Source organism: Syngnathus typhle, linkage group LG22 (assembly GCF_033458585.1).
Source record: "Syngnathus typhle isolate RoL2023-S1 ecotype Sweden linkage group LG22, RoL_Styp_1.0, whole genome shotgun sequence".
In the NCBI taxonomy this organism is placed as follows: Eukaryota; Metazoa; Chordata; class Actinopteri; order Syngnathiformes; family Syngnathidae; genus Syngnathus; species Syngnathus typhle.
In genome coordinates this window covers 8,201,372-8,218,471 of record NC_083759.1, presented here as the reverse complement: position 1 = coordinate 8,218,471, position 17,100 = coordinate 8,201,372, and the positions used below count along the sequence as shown (strand labels likewise).

General features: G+C 46.3%; 1 protein-coding gene across 1 annotated transcript; it reads right to left on the bottom strand.

Moving 5' to 3' along the window:
- Nucleotides 1-9,052: 9,052 nt before the first annotated feature.
- Nucleotides 9,053-11,090, bottom strand: opn8c (opsin 8, group member c). Its single transcript, XM_061270980.1, is given in 4 exon segments — nt 9,053-9,456; nt 10,079-10,588; nt 10,711-11,004; nt 11,081-11,090. Coding segments are annotated over 4 exon segments (1,218 nt in total).
- Nucleotides 11,091-17,100: the final 6,010 nt, after the last annotated feature.

Genomic DNA, 17,100 nt, shown 5'->3' with positions numbered 1-17,100 from the left:
AGGATCTGAGGCTTGGTCAGCACTCATACTTGAGTAGTCGAGCCCCAGCTGAACCGGTCCGCCTCCTCCGCCAGAGCACGCGGCTCCGTAATAGTCGTATATACGAGGGCCGTTTGGACGTGCGGCGGCATATGTCGCAGCAACAGTTCCATGAAAAGAAAATTCGGCTCTTCCCCACCCAGCAGGTTTAACATAATCTCCATGTGTTCAGAGGGTTTGCTGTCCCCTATGCCTTGAATAGCAAGCAGGCGCCGGGCTCGTTCGGATCGTGACAGTTCAAAAATCCTGAGGAGATAAGCCTTGAGCCCGGCATATTTATCCTGGGCCGGAGGGGAAGTGATGAAACTTACGGCTCTAGCCGCGGTGGAGCTTCCGAGTGCTGAGACAACGTGGTAGTAGCGTGTGGCGTCATCCGTAATTCCCCGGAGGGCGAAGTGAGCCTCCGCCTGGGCGAACCACGTTGCCGCAGAAGTCTCCCAAAACTCAGGCAGTCTGAGGACGGCGGACTGCGCCATGCCGTCTCGCTCGGTATTCTGTTCAGTCCCGGAATCTTCAGCGGGACTGACGTCGGGGTCACCAGTGTGGTGTGCAAGGACTGGAGTCGGAGGCGGAGTGACAAATGACGGTGCCAACGGCAGTTGTTTTAATGACATTTATAATTAGCTTCATTCAACCACGGGCCGACTCTTTTCCCCTCGAGATCCTAACACACTAAACCAAACAGGAAACTCCCACACGTGTAAACAATCCCACCGGAACTCGGCAACGTGAACTTTGGTTCCGGGTGAATTGTGTCACCCCACTACAATATAACTATATTGTAGCGTTAACAAAGTACAAGGAAAGACGTGGGTTAGGTAAACGGCTCTTTATTTAACAAAACAAACATCCGGGCGTGTGGCGGCATGGACTTCCAGCCGGATGTCTTTAAATTCATCCGCGTTCTGCCATTGAAGCGGGGGGCATTCAAAGACCAGTCGTACAGGCGGAATACTCATTCACTTCACCAAAACGCAACAATATAATTACGTGAGCTCTTTGCATAAACCTCGATGCAAAGAAACTCCTCTTTTTGGGTACAGGCTACAAGGAGTATATATTACAAAGGAGACTTTATACTTAATTGTGATCATCATTCATCCATCCATCCATTTTATTTTATTACTCAGGTATTTTCAAAGCAAATTAATATTGTTGCATTTATTAATTTGCTTTAACATGACAGCGCAATATAATTAAATGCTGACACTACAGCAATGTCAAACGTGTTCATTTAAGAAAAAGCCACACACGTTTTTTGATCAAATCTTTCATAACGAGAATGATTTGAGTGAATTGATTTGAATGAATAATTGAGAAGAAATTTCAGTTCTGACGGCTCCTTTTGTCCCAAGCAAAGTGACAGACGGTGGGGAGGGGGGATAAAAATTGTAACAAGAACTCTATAAAAAATGTCAAGCCGTGAGGATATGTTTACCCACCCCCTTTATTTTGAGAACGGTGAGTGCTGGACTCCAGCTGGTTTTTTTCTGTCTTCCTGGGGGTCCTTTCAGGTTGTGTGGAAAATTTGAACAGGTTCCCTCATTCCTAGGCCAAATTACAGGGGGGGAACAAATCCTCACAGCTGCCCCGTGAGAATATGTTCCCCCCCCTTATTTTGAGAACGGTGAGTGCTGGACTCCAGCAGTTTTTTTTTCTGTCTTCCTGGGGGTCCTTTCAGGTTGTGTGGAAAATTTGAACAGGTTCCCTCATTCCTAGGCCAAATTACAGGGGGGGAACAAATCCTCACAGCTGCCCCGTGAGAATATGTTCCCCCCTCTTATTTCGAGAACGGTGAGTGCTGGACTCCAGCAATTTTTTTTTCTGTCTTCCTGGGGGTCCTTTCAGGTTGTGTGGAAAATTTGAACAGGTTCCCTCATTCCTAGGCCAAATTACAGGGGGGGACACATCCTCACAGCTGCCCTGTGAGAATATGTTCCCCCCCCTTATTTTGAGAACTGTGAGTGCTGGACTCCAGCAAATTTTTTTCTGTCTTCCTGGGGGTCCTTTCAGGTTGTGTGGAAAATTTGAACAGGTTCCCTCATTCCTAGGCCAAATTACAGGGGGGGAACAAATCCTCACAGCTGCCCCGTGAGAATATGTCCCCCCCCTTTATTTTGAGAACGGTGAGTGCTGGACTCCAGCAATTTTTTTTCTGTCTTCCTGGGGGTCCTTTCAGGTTGTGTGGAAAATTTGAACAGGTTCCCTCATTCCTAGGCCAAATTACAGGGGGGGAACAAATCCTCACAGCTGCCCCGTGAGAATATGTTCCCCCCCCTTATTTTGAGAACGGTGAGTGCTGGACTCCAGCAGTTTTTTTTCTGTCTCCCTGGGGGTCTGTTCAGGTTGTGTGCCAAATTTGAACAGGTTCCCTCATTCCTAGGCCAAATTACAGGGGGGGAAAAAATCCTCACAGCTGCCCCGTGAGAATATGTCCCCCCCCCCTTATTTTGAGAACGGCGAGTGCTGGACTCCAGCAAATTTTTTTCTGTCTTCCTTGGGGTCCTTTCAGGTTGTGTGGAAAATCTGAACAGGTTCCCTCATTCCTAGGCCAAATTACAGGGGGGGAACAAATCCTCACAGCTGCCCCGTGAGAATATGTTCCCCCCCCCCCCTTATTTTGAGAACCGTGAGTGCTGGACTCCAGCAGTTTTTTTTTGGTCTTCCTGGGGGTCCTTTCAGGTTGTGTGGAAAATTTGAACAGGTTCCCTCATTCCTAGGCCAAATTACAGGGGGGGGGACAAATCCTCACAGCTGCCCTGTGAGAATATGTTCCCCCCCCTCTTATTTTGAGAACGGTGAGTGCTGGAGTCCAGCCATTTTTTTTCTGTCTTCCTGGGGTTATCAGCAAAGGCACATGATGTAAATAGGTACAGGCTGCAAATTGCCACCACACTTCTATTAGAGACTGGTAAGTAATATGCACCCAAGAGATGTTATTGCCACCCAAAGAATGGTCCTGACTGTCCTATCAATGCTATATACAACTCAGTTAAGTTTTACACAGGGAAGTACTATAGCAATTCTTCTGTCTTTGTTTTCACAGATGATTTATCTAACTTGTGCTGTGTTTGTGGGGAAGCTACTAAAGGGAAATGTACTTTCGGCAGTTTGCAAAGACATTTGATTAAGGCTCCGTTAGACACATATAACCATATCAATATAATTTCTAGTAGTAGTGTGGTCGCTTAATAAGTGGAAAGGAATGTGCAGGCTACATGAATTTGTTTTCTTCAAAGTATTGTGGAACAGGAGGTCCAGAAAGGGAGCATATCTCAAGGCCGATGGGAACGCGAAAAACAACTCGTCCTTGTGGTCCAGACACCTGTGCTGAGCAGGGGAAAACCCAAACGAGGAGGAGATGACCATCGACCAATCACCACACAATCTTTTGCATGTTTGAATATTCATATTGTGTTTCTTTAAAACTGGGCAACCCGGAAGAATGTGTCGTCTTTTCTGGTCACGAAGGCACACGAGTTTTTGTGTTAAGGACCCAAGACCCAGGCGCCTGTATTAGCTTGCTTTGTCAGGATTAAACAACTGGTAAATCCAGTCTGATTGATCTACTGGTCTTCTCTTTGACAGAACGAACTCGCAAAATTGTTAGGTGCGCCAGTGTGTGGATTAGAACATAGCAATTCTTGTGTTAAGTGTTGATCACAATTTGGAGTCAGATCAATAGCTAAAATCCGTATCCTAACACTACACATGACACAGACAACAGATGGGTAATTATGTCAGGTCTTGTTAACTAATGCATGTGATGATTAAAAAATATATTGAATAACCCATTTGTTGTAAATTATTGTAAATGTGCTGCATTGTATGATCTTGCTTTTTTCTTTGTTTACCAGATTCAGTGTGACGAGTGTTGCAGGTGGTTCCATCTTGTATGTGTCGGGGAGCCTCCAACCGAAGGCTCTTTTTTGTGTACAGCATGTAAAGAAATTAAATGCTAAATATTTGAAGCTTGCTTGAAGACCATTTAGCTTTTTTTTTAATTAAAATTTGTATTTTTTCATTTTATTTCATTATTATTTAAAAAAAAAAATTCTTAATAAAGTTCAAAGTTATAATTTTTGATGTATGTTATATGATTAAGAAACAAAGTTGTTTGACCAAAATAGGGAACATATTCTCACGGGGCAGCGGTGAGGATTTGTTCCCCCCTGTAATTTGGCCTAGGAATGAGGGAACCTGTTCAAATTTTCCACACAACCTGAAAGGACCCCCAGGAAGACAGAAAAAAATTTGCTGGAGTCCAGCACTCACGGTTCTCAAAATAAGGGGGGGGGGGGGGGGGGGGACATATTCTCACGGGGCAGCTGTGAGGATTTGTCCCCCCCCCTGTAATTTGGCCTAGGAATGAGGGAACATGTTCAAATTTGGCACACAACCTGAACAGACCCCCAGGGAGACAGAAAAAAAACGGCTGGAGTCCAGCACTCACCGTTCTCAAAATAAGAGGGGGGAACATATTCTCACGGGGCAGCTGTGAGGATTTGTTCCCCCCCTGTAATTTGGCCTAGGAATGAAGGAACCTGTTCAAGTTTGGCACACAACCTGAAAGGACCCCCAGGAAGACAGAAAAAAAACTGCTGGAGTCCAGCACTCACCGTTCTCAAAATAAAAGGGGTGGGGGTGGGGTGTAAACATATCCTCACGGCTTGACATTTTTTATAGAGTTCTTGTTACAATTTTTATCCCCCCTCCCCACCATCTGTCACTTTGCTTGGGACAAAAGGAGCCTTCAGAACTGAAATTTCTTCTCAATTATTCATCCAAATCAATTCACTCAAATCATTCTCGTTATGAAAGATTTGATCACAAAACGTGTGTGGCTTTTTCTTAAATGAACACGTTTGACATTGCTGTAGTGTCAGTGTTACTGCTATATTTCGTTTCTTTTCATTTTCTGTGTATTTTCATTATTATTACCGTTGAGTGCCACCAGAGGGCGCTATAGTGTAAGTGAGCTTTGTAAGAAGAAGTAGAGGTTAGTTTCGCAGAAGAAGCGATCTCTCGAGTGATCGAAAGATGCGTGACTGAAGCGTGGTCACAAAGCTAACTTGTAAAGAAAGTTAAGAAACAATAAGAAGAAGAAGACGACTGAAACTAATTCCTCTCTCGGTACTCAGCCAACGAGGTATTTTTTCACGGTGTGTTTATGAGTCTGAACAAGCTGGATTCAATAAATTCATCAGTTGGGAAAGCCACTTGTGTCTGTTGGTACCTGGAGGAGTTACAGTGAAAACTCGACTGATCTGCGCGAGTGGAGGCGAGGCGGCATGATCGGATGAGCAGCAGTCTTGCCACAGCGTGATCGGCACGTGCACGGAGCGGGCGCGCGCACGAGACCAAAGCGGGATTTGAAGACCAACACTTTAAGATAAGGCCATAAGAAATGCGGACATTCATAAGTTAAGAGTTTGTCTGAAAAAAGGAAAACAAAACGCAAGTTTAAGGTTGATTAATCAAACTGTGATTTAAAGTAACGTTTGCTATTCCTAATTTTTGTTTATTAAGCCACATTGTAAGGTCTAAAGCACTTAAGTTTAAGCATCAGTAGGCTACATTTGTTTTACACTGGCCTATTTGTGCCAAAAATGAGAAATGTGTTTCATGTGAACAGTTTAAATGTGAATAACTCTTATTTGAATACGTTTTTGGTATATTTAAGTTGAAAGAGTTAAGTTACTTTCACATTACTGTATAAAGATTCAGTATTACATTTTTATTTTATTCTGCCTTTATATTTCAAATGCCGACTGTCTAGGGGTGACTTTTAGTTTACATAAACATTTTTGCTGTTTAGTGACAAGTGACAGACGTTAAAATGACTGATCCAAATACACTATTAATTAGTACAGAACCCCAAAGTCAGTCTGAAGAAACCCAAGGTACTGATCTTAGTGAGCAGCAAGACTCAGTACAACTTAGAAGAAGTCAGAGAGTGAAAACACTCACAGAAAAGGGAAGAGAAATGCAGGATGAGAAGATTAAAGGACTCCAGCAAAGATTTAACTACAACTACGAAAAGTGGAGAACACATGCAAAGGCATCCAAAGTACCCCTCTCTCAACCAGGACCCTCAAATAAAGACATTCTTGAAGATATAACTGGTGATATTAGAGGTCTTTGTGCAGATGTCACAAAGGTTTATGATGAGTTACGCAAGCTCACCCCACCGGATCAAGAGACACGTCGCAGAGCAGATCTGTGTGTGGAGATCTCAGGTTTCCTTGTGAATAAAGCAACTTGCCGATTGGAAGGAAGAGAGGAACAAGATTGGCCGGAAGCAGGCTCCCTCTTTCAAACTACGAGCAGTAAGTCAAGCTCCTTCAACATAACTAAGAACTCATCTGAACATTCACATAGATCCTCTGTAAAACATCAAGAAGCTGCCGCAGAAGCAGCAGCGAGTCAAGCTGTTCTAAAAATATTAGAAGAACAACAAATGGAACAGCAAGAGATAGAAAGACTAGAAACTGAAGTCAAAAAGCCTCCTGAAGAGGAAATCAAGAAACATCTGAAAGAGGATCTTCAGAAACAAGAAACACGAGATTCCAAGTCAACCATTGTTCAACCTCCTCCAGGAGAGTTTATGAAAGAAGATTTATATCTTCAAAACAGATGGAGAAGAGTCCAATATTTAGCCAATGAGTTTTGGATCCGTTGGAGGAAAGAATATTTGCTCAACTTGCAACCAAGACAGAAGTGGACTGCACACAGAAGGAATCTGAAGGTGAATGATGTAGTGCTTCTAGGAGAGGACATGGCACCACGTAATGAATGGAAGCTAGCCAAAGTCACTGATATCTATCCAGGAACCGACGACAGAGTGAGAAAGGTTCGACTTTTGGTTACTGAAAGGACATATGACAAACGCAGTAAACTTGTGACTAAAACAGTCTCATTAGAACGACCTATTCATAAAGTTATTGTTTTGCTAGAAGCTGACTAAGGGCTTGTGTGTATTTTCATGTTCAGTTTGGCAGCCTGAATGTAATTCATAGGAATCCCACAGCAAGAGTTGTGAGATTGGTGGGAGTGTTACTGCTATATTTCGTTTCTTTTCATTTTCTGTGTATTTTCATTATTATTACCGTTGAGTGCCACCAGAGGGCGCTATAGTGTAAGTGAGCTTTGTAAGAAGAAGTAGAGGTTAGTTTCGCAGAAGAAGCGATCTCTCGAGTGATCGAAAGATGCGTGACTGAAGCGTGGTCACAAAGCTAACTTGTAAAGAAAGTTAAGAAACAATAAGAAGAAGAAGACGACTGAAACTAATTCCTCTCTCGGTACTCAGCCAACGAGGTATTTTTTCACGGTGTGTTTATGAGTCTGAACAAGCTGGATTCAATAAATTCATCAGTTGGGAAAGCCACTTGTGTCTGTTGGTACCTGGAGGAGTTACAGTCAGCATTTAATTATATTGCGCTGTCATGTTAAAGCAAATTAATAAATGCAACAATATTAATTTGCTTTGAAAATACCTGAGTAATAAAATAAAATGGATGGATGGATGAATGATGATCACAATTAAGTATAAAGTCTCCTTTGTAATATATACTCCTTGTAGCCTGTACCCAAAAAGAGGAGTTTCTTTGCATCGAGGTTTATGCAAAGAGCTCACGTAATTATATTGTTGCGTTTTGGTGAAGTGAATGAGTATTCCGCCTGTACGACTGGTCTTTGAATGCCCCCCGCTTCAATGGCAGAACGCGGATGAATTTAAAGACATCAAATGAGAATAATCCTTTATAAAAATTAAAATTGACTGACGCAAACGTGAGTTCTTCATGTTTTTATTGAAAACAACGTAGTGCTGACGCCGTGCGACGCCGTACGACATCGGTTTTTCGCTTTCCAAATAAGGTGTGCGCACTCCCGCGGCAGGGGAAACAAAATCTCACGGGGGAACCAAATCAAGCACAACACCTGTTCCCGACTTCTATCCACGGAGGTGAAAGAAAGGTAGAGTAGGACCGGGCGTGCGTAAAAGCCATAATAGTTTTTCAAACCTTCTGTGTCACTCCAAATCCCTAAATCCTTCAAACTCTTCGTCCTCCGTGTCACTTAGAAACAAAGCCGCTAATGATGCCGGTAGTACGTGGGGCCCTTCGTCATCGCGGTTCCACTTTTTTTTTTTTTTTTTTTTTTAAATTCACATATAAGTCGCTCCTCATTATAAGTCACCCCCCCACCCAAACTATAAAAAAACAAAAACGCGACTTATAGTCCGAAAATTAGGGTATTTAGTTTCGTAGTTCAATGAGATGGTGTCCCCTGCAAAACAAAAATTAATGGCTTGGCTTATTTTACACATAAAACTTTCAAATCCCATGCAAAAGACCCATGATCAAAATAGCTATAGCTGACATTGTCACATTGTGTTTCTCTCTGCGGGGGTGGTGGTGGTGTTGGGGGGGGGGGGGTTAGTCTTGATATAATGCAGTGCTTCTCAAATAGTGGGGCGCGCCCCCCTTGGGGGGCGCCGTGCTATACCTGGGGGGGCGCGTGTGACCCTGGGGAACAGGCTTTTTTTTGCAGTACTAGAATAAAGTGTAATTGCGCATCTTCCCAGCAGGGGGCAGTGGCGCTCTCATTGTTACTTCTGTGACGTTTGCGACAGTGCAACATTTTACGATTTACAAGACAAGTTAGGATAGTCACGGTGGGGAGGGGGAGGGGGGGGGGGGCGCGAAAAGTTTTCTTCTTGCTAGGGGGGGGGGGCGTAACAGAAAATAATTGAGAAGCACTGATATAATGCAACCAGACGGGTAGGATAGCATGAATCGATAAAAACTGGTCCTACTGGGGCTAATCATGTGTTGTTGTTGTTCTTTAAATAACCCTTACATAACCTGCCAGAATCTGTTTTATCGCACAAAGCGCCTTACTTTTAGAGGGTTAAATGTGAAAGCTGAAGGAATCAATTCACCGTCTGCTTCTATCTGATTGTAAAGCAGCAATTATGGGACCCTTCACATCTTTGGGTCTAAACGTTTTTTTAAATAGAGGTCACAGAGGCAGCCAAAGAATTGTTGACACTTTTCTTTTTCAAGAGATTGGCGGTGTTCTTTGGCGTTGACCCCCAGCAGGTGTTCACCAGTTTTGCATGGGCGTGGTTACTGCTGTTACTTTTAGCGCTTTTGCTTTGTGTGTGATCCCTCGATAAAGCAAAGGCCCTACAGATGTAGCCTCGCTCCTGGAGCTGGATATAGATGGGGTCAGGACCCGGGTGGCTCAAAATGACTTGGGCTCCAACCCGATTGCCTCCCAATTTGGGCCAGAAATAGACCAGGAAGGACTGGAGCTCCTTCTGGAAGGTTTTGTTGAAGTAGAAGTAAATAAACGGGTTGTAGATATGGGAACTTTTGGCAAAGAGGGCAGGGAAAACAAAGCCCTCAGGAGTGTTAGGATACGGATTTTAGCTATTGATCTGACTCCAAATTGTGATCAACACTTAACACAAAAATTGCTATGTTCTAATCCACACACTGGCGCACCTAACAATTTTGCGAGTTCGTTCTGTCAAAGAGAAGACCAGTAGATCAATCAGACCGAATTTACCAATTGTTTAATCTTGACAAAGCAAGCTAATACAGGCGCCTGGGTCTTGGGTCCTTAACACAAAAACTCGTGTGCTTTCGTGACCAGAAAGACGACACATTCTTCCGGGTTGCCCAGTTTTAAAGAAACACTATATGAATATTCAAACATGCAAAAGATTGTGTGGTGATTGGTCGATGGTCATCTCCTCCTCGTTTGGGTTTTCCCCTGCTCAGCACAGGTGTCTGGACCACAAAGACGAGTTGTTTTTCGCGTTCCCATCGGCCTTGAGATATGCTCCCTTTCTGGACCTCCTGTTCCACAATACTTTGAAGAAAACAAATTCATGTAGCCTGCACATTCCTTTCCACTTATTAAGCGACCACACTACTACTAGAAATTATATTGATATGGTTATATGTGTCTAACGGAGCCTTAATCAAATGTCTTTGCAAACTGCCGAAAGTACATTTCCCTTTAGGAGCCATGTACTGGTTCTCCTTGTGGAATATGAAGAGGAAGGACACGATGGTGTACAGTGCCCAGGCGATGACTGATGCAGAAAAACATTTGGGGGGAAAAACGGATAGATAAAAGAAAATAACATTGGTAATGATACAGGACATAGAGATGAGTGAGTCTAAGTGAAGAACAGAGAAAACAGCACACACACACAACATTCACAGCTCACCATGAAGAGTCGTGCCTCGCGCCAACAGTGAATAAGAGAAGCGGGATATCTTGTACAAGACCTGGCAATGGGACATTACAATGACCAAGACAGGCATCAACGTAAAGCACGCAAAAGAGCAGATGACATAGAAGGCGTCCTTGGCGGAGGTGTGGTAGCCCCGCCAGGCGATGGTACATGACAATCCGTAGGGCTCTGGGACATACCCGCCCCAGCCAAAGAGAGGGAAGCTGGACCACACTGTGGCCACCAGCCAGATGACACAGCATACCAGCCTAATGTTGGTGTTCTCCAACCACGCAGCTGAAGAAAGAAACACTTTAATTGGTCCTGTTGTTAAATCACCGGTTTCATGTAAATTTTGATTTCTACTTCAAAACGTATGGTCACGCGATTTTATTCAGTCAAATCGAGACAGTGCTCACCGTAAACCAAGCTCTAGCACGTTTTAAGATAGCGTATAATGCTGATGGCGGCGATGGTGAACATGCCGCACAGGCCAAAGATGTAGCAGCCAAGGCCATAATAGATGCACGTGACATATTCGCCCAGCCACGCATGGTGGAAGGATGACACAATGGAGAGCGGGTAGAAGCAGATGCAGCACAGGAAGTCCACCACGGCCAGGTTAATGCATAGCAGTTCAGAACCCACCATCTTCTTCCGGCGGCGGTAGCAGATCACCAGAACAATGCCGTTACCCAGAACTGAGAGCAACACTGGCGTAACCAGAAACAGATGACAATCACTGAATTTTTTTTTTTTTCTTTTTTTAATATTGGCAATATGTCATACATCTGTCCATCTTCCATTACTATCATGATTTTATACATTTATACAGTGTATGTTATTATCATAATTTCCAGCGTGGAAGCCATTTTAACTTAGGTTTCCTGATTAAAGGAACGGTTGCTAATACTGATGAAGGTGAACTTAACTATAAATTGCATTGCTTGCATGAAGGTCTCCATCCCCAAACAATGACAAATCTCTACTGTATTAATGGTGCTAAATCAGCAATTATTCATTCATTCATGTTCGTGCTGGAGCCAATACCAGTTTGGAGTGGTCAAAGTAATTACGTTCTATTAACAATACTTTATTATGAATCGACACTGACTAGTGATTAATAGGGGTGTAACGATTCATCGATACACATCAATTAATCGATATAATGCTCTACGATTTGTTGGCATCGATGCTAAACGTAAACATCGATCTATGTCGCCCGTTTTTGACCTCGGACATTAGACGCGACTTTATTTTGAAATCTAGTTCATTGTTGCTTGCTTCCTCTTTCCGGGAGCAGTGCGCGGCGTGTTGTGTTGTGAGCAGAGCAGGCACGTGAAAGGGGAGCCGACAACTACGCGGCTTCTGGGCTGGTACTATGGCTATTGTCCAAGAAGACGGGGAAATTCGCTCCCCTTTGGGCTTCAAGTCATTCGTTTGGAAGCACTTTGTAATTTCCTACATAAAGAGTTTGCAGTACCTTGTTGATTTTGCGTATGAATTGTTATAAATCAGGATATTGTTCTATAGCGATCGTAGAGCACTATATCGTGATGTATCGTGAATGAATCACAGCAGGCTTTACGATATCGGCAAATATCGTAGCGTGACAAAACCCGCGATTTACATCCGTAGTGATTAACATACATTCATGTATTTCTGATTGCACGCCATATCTTTTCATTGTAGTTTAAGATATTGACTACTTAAAATGATTGCTATTGCAATTGTATTCATTTGCTCATCTCACTTTTTGAGAAAATCAACTTGCTTTTCATTATTATCTGCTGGTATTGCTCTTCGGGACACTGAGGCACGCAAACCCCCTGACCACAATAAGGTGGCAATCTCTCAGGGGGGGTGGGGGTGGGGGGACATAGAATATGAATGTTATATTAACTATTATTTGAGTTGTCGTTAATCATTAGTTATATCACGGGTCGCTACGACGAGTTTAGTGGAGTTTTTACTGCTTCTTCCAACTCCTATCGCGCTGACTGTAACTTGACACTCTCTGGCTGCTCTTGCCTCATTTTCATACTCACAGTGATTGGATGTTTACGGAGGGGCGCGGAGTCCTGACAGCAGGCTGTGTGAGGGAGGACACACTGCACTGACATGAGAGAAGAGAGGGGGCTGATTAACGTGTGTTTCTATCAGCGGATTTTTCACTTCTATAAGTTTGAATCGAGGGGGCAGGACATCTGTTTGAGGGGGCGTTGCCCCCTCTTGCCCCTGCGTAGAGCCAGCACTGGTCCGAAAGCAAAGATGTTAGCAGCCCCTCCTTTTTTCTTCTCTTCCTCTCGCTCTCTCTCTCTTTCTGTGGCCCCACATCTTTTGTACCTCGTAAGACAACAGCTGCGGTTCGAGTCTCAGTCTACTGGTTGCTTTTGATGGCCTTAAAAGGACATGGACAAGGGTCTTCCTGGTCACGGACAAATGGCCCTTCCATATTCTAAGTACCTACACGGGTCTTCCTGGTCACGGACAAATGGCCCTTCCATATTCTAAGTACCTACACTACTGAAACTAAAGCTTCTCTGTACCGCAAAAATAACTTATGGTAGTCTCACTCCTGCTAGTTTATCACCTGCAGCAGTGGTCCCCAACCACCGGGCCGCGGACCGGTACCGGTCCGTGGGTCACTTGGTACCGGGCCGCCAAGCCGCACAGAATTTTTTTTTTAATCGACGATCAATTAATTCAGGTCAAGACACTCGTCCCGGTCACGTGACATGTTTCCCCAGTCGAGCCCGCAAAGCTAATATGTGGCGACAGGCTAACTAACCAGGCAATGAAGCATTCAAAACTGCTTCAACACATGGAGACCAAGCATCCTGCAATAAAAGACAAACCTTAATCACTTCGGGTGTCATTGTCTCCGATTACGTCTAGATGGGACCGGCTCGTTTCTGAGAAACAAACTCAGTGCTCCCACTAATTCAACGTAATGGTGAGTTTTATTTTTGTCATTTGTACTTGTTTTTATGTCAGTCGTATCATTTTATTTCATCGTATTTATAGAAACATATAAATGTATTATTTATTTATATAAATGCCGGTCCGCGAAAATATTTCTGACATGTAACCGGTCCGTGGCGTAAAAAAGGTTGGGGACCACTGAAAAGGAAACATACAAAGACGCAGGGAATCCGAAATTTACTACAATATCACATGCATGCACATTATTTCCTCCATGGCGCAGGACTTGTCGCCAGGGCAACCGCACGTAAAGGCAAAAAGCGTGCAGGGAGAAGAAATCCGTGAGATAATCAGCAAGTACCGTCAGGACACTTCATCGGGTACCCAATTGGCAACAAACCTACAATCTAATGAGATACGAGTGCAAGTGGCTGCTGTATAGCTGGACATTTGGAATTCATGTTACCATACTTGATATGTATGCCTTCCCCGCATGCGTGTGTGTGTGTATATGTTAAGTGTACTGCTGCTAATATAGGAGTTTCCCCACTGAGGGAATAGTAAAGGATTATCTTATATTATCTTATGTAGTACACATCCATCAATCATCGGGTGCAGTGCGAGCTGGGCGGCGGCCAAAGGCAGGGACCTTGGCGGTCTGATCCCCGGCTGCAGAAGCTGGCTCTTGGGACATGGAATGTTACCTCTCTGGCTGGAAAGGAGCCCGAGCTGGTGTGCGAGGCGGAAAAGTTCCGACTAGATATAGTCGGACTTGCCTCCACGCACAGTTTGGGTTCCGGTTCAAGCCCTCTCGAGAGGGGCTGGACTCTCTTCCACTCTGGAGTTGCCCACGGTGAGAGGCGTCGAGCAGGTGTGGGTATACTTATTGCCCCCCGGCTGGGCGCCTGCACATTGGGGTTCACCCCGGTGAACGAGAGGGTAGCCTCCCTCCGTCTTCGGGTGGGGGGACGGGTCCTGACTGTTGTTTGTGTCTATGCACCAAACGGCAGTTCAGAGTACCCACTCTTCTTGGAGTCCCTGGAGGAAGTGCTGGAGAGCGCTCCTTCTGGGGACTCCATCGTTCTACTGGGTGACTTCAATGCTCACGTGGGCAATGACAGTGAGACCTGGAAGGGCGTGATTGGGAGGAACGCCCCCCCCGATCTGAACCCGAGCGGTGTTCTATTGTTGGACTTCTGTGCTCGACACGGATTTTCTATAATGAACACCATGTTCAAACATAAGGGTGTCCATGTGTGCACTTGGCACCAGGACACCCTAGGCCGCAGTTCGATGATCGACTTTGTAGTCGTGTCATCGGATTTGCGGCCGCATGTTTTGGACACTCGGGCGAAGAGAGGGGCGGAGCTGTCAACTGATCACCACCTGGTGGTGGGTTGGCTCTGATGCTGGGGGAAGATGCCGGTCCGACCTGGCAGACCCAAACGCTCTGTGAGGGTCTGCTGGGAACGTCTGGTGGAATCCCCTGTCAGGAAGAGCTTCCACTCCCACCTCCGGCAGAGCTATTCCCACGTCCCGGGGGAGGCGGGGGACATTGAGTCAGAGTGGACCTTGTTCCGCGCCTCTATTGTTGAGGCGGCCGACCGGAGCTGTGGCCGTAAGGTCATTGGTGCCTGTCGTGGCGGCAATCCCCGAACCCGCTGGTGGACACCGGCGGTAAGGGATGCCGTCAAGCTGAAGAAGGAGTCCTATCGGGCCGTTTTGGCGTGCGGGACTCCGGAGGCAGCTGACAGGTACCGACCGGATGGCCAAGCAGAACGCGGCTTCGGCGGTTGCCGAGGCAAAAACCCGGACGTGGGAGGAGTTTGGCGAGGCCATGGAGAATGACTTCCGGACGGCTTCGAGGAAATTCTGGTCCACCATCCGGCGTCTCAGGAGGGGGAAGCAGTGCAACGTCAACACTGTTTACAGTGGAGATGGCGTGCTGCTGACCTCGACTCGGGACGTCGTGTGTCGGTGGGGAGAATACTTCGGAGACCTCCTCAATTCCACCGACACGCCTTGCATTGTGGAAGCGGGGCCTGGGGACTCTGAGGCGGACTCTCCAATCTCTGGGGTTGAAGTCACCGAGGTAGTTAAAAAACTCCTCGGTGGCAGGGCCCCAGGGGTGGATGAGATCCGCCCGGATTTCTTAAGGGCTCTGGATGTTGTGGGGCTGTCATGGCTGACACGTCTCTACAACATCGCGTGGACATCGGGGACAGTGCCTCTGGATTGGCAGACTGGGGTGGTGGTTCCCCTCTTTAAGAAGGGGGACCGGACACCCTCAACGCCTTGGCTGCGCCTAGAAATTCTGTCCATAAAAATTATGAACAGAATCGGTGACAAAGGGCAGTCTTGGCGGAGTCCAACCCTCACTGGGAACGAGTCCGACTTGTGTGTTCCAATTACAGGGGAATTACACTCCTCAGCCTCCCTGGTAAGGTCTATTCAGGGGTGCTGGAGAGGAGGGTCCGTCGGGAGGAACAGTGTGGCTTTCGTCCTGGCCGTGGAACAGTGGACCAGCTCTTCACCCTCAGCAGGATCCTCGAGGGTGCATGGGAGTTCGCCCAACCAGTCCACATGTGTTTTGTGGACTTGGAGAAGGCGTTCGACCGTGTCCCTCGGGAGGTTCAGTGGGGGGTGCTTCGGGAGTACGGGGTACCGAGCCAACTGATAAGGGCGGTTCGGTCCCTGTATGACAGATGCCAGAGTTTGGTCCGCATTTCCGGCAGTAAGTCGGACTCGTTCCCAGTGAGGGTTGGACTCCGCCAAGGCTGCCCTTTGTCACCAATTCTGTTCATAATTTTTATGGACAGAATTTCTAGGCGCAGCCAAGGCGTTGAGGGTGTCTGGTTTGGGGACCTCAGCATCGCGTCTCTGCTTTTTGCAGACGACGTGGTGCTGTTGGCTTCTTCAGGCCGTGATCTCCAGCTCTCACTGCAGCGGTTCGCAGCAGAGTGTGAAGCGGTCGGGATGAGGGTCAGCACCTCCAAATCCGAGTCCGTGGTCCTCGATCGGCAAAGGGTGGAATGCCCTCTCCGGATCGCGGATGAGATCCTGCCCCAAATGGAGGAGTTTAAGTATCTTGGGGTCTTGTTCACGAGGGGAGGATGGAGCGCGAGATCGACAGGCGGATCGGTGCAGCGTCGGCAGTAATGCGGACTTTGTACCGGTCCGTCGTGGTAAAGAGAGAGCTGAGCCAAAAGGCAAAGCTCTCAATTTACCGGTCGATTTACACTCCTACCCTCACCTATGGTCACGAGCTATGGGTCGTGACCGAAAGAACGAGATCCCGGATACAAGCGGCCGAAATTAGTTTTCTCTGCAGGATGTCCGGGCTCTCCCTTAGAGATAGGGTGAGAAGTTCGGCCATCCGGGAGAGACTCGGAGTAGAGTCGCTGCTCCTCCACGTTGAGAGGAGCCAGATGAGGTGGCTCGGGCATCTCATCACGATGCCTCCTGGACGCCTCCCTGGGGAAGTGTTCTGGGCATGTCCCACCGGTAGGAGGCCCCGGGGACGACCCAGGACGCGCTGGAGAGACTATGTCTCTCAGCTGGCCTGGGAACGCCTTGGGATCCCCCGGGATGAGCTAGATGAAGTGGCTGGGGAGAGGGAAGTCTGGGAGTCCCTCCTGAAGCTGCTGCCCCTGCGACCCGACCCCGGATAAGTGGAAGAAGATGGATGGATTGATCAATGAAAAACGTTTCCCATAATGCAGGGGTGTCAAACTTATTTTTTTTCGCGGGCCTCATTGTAGTCGTAGCTTCTTTCGGAGGGCCATTGTGACTGTCAACCCAAATAAATGTATGAACATCTCATATTATATACAGTAAAAGCTACAAAACAAACTGACAAATAACTCATTTTCAAATCAGACGAG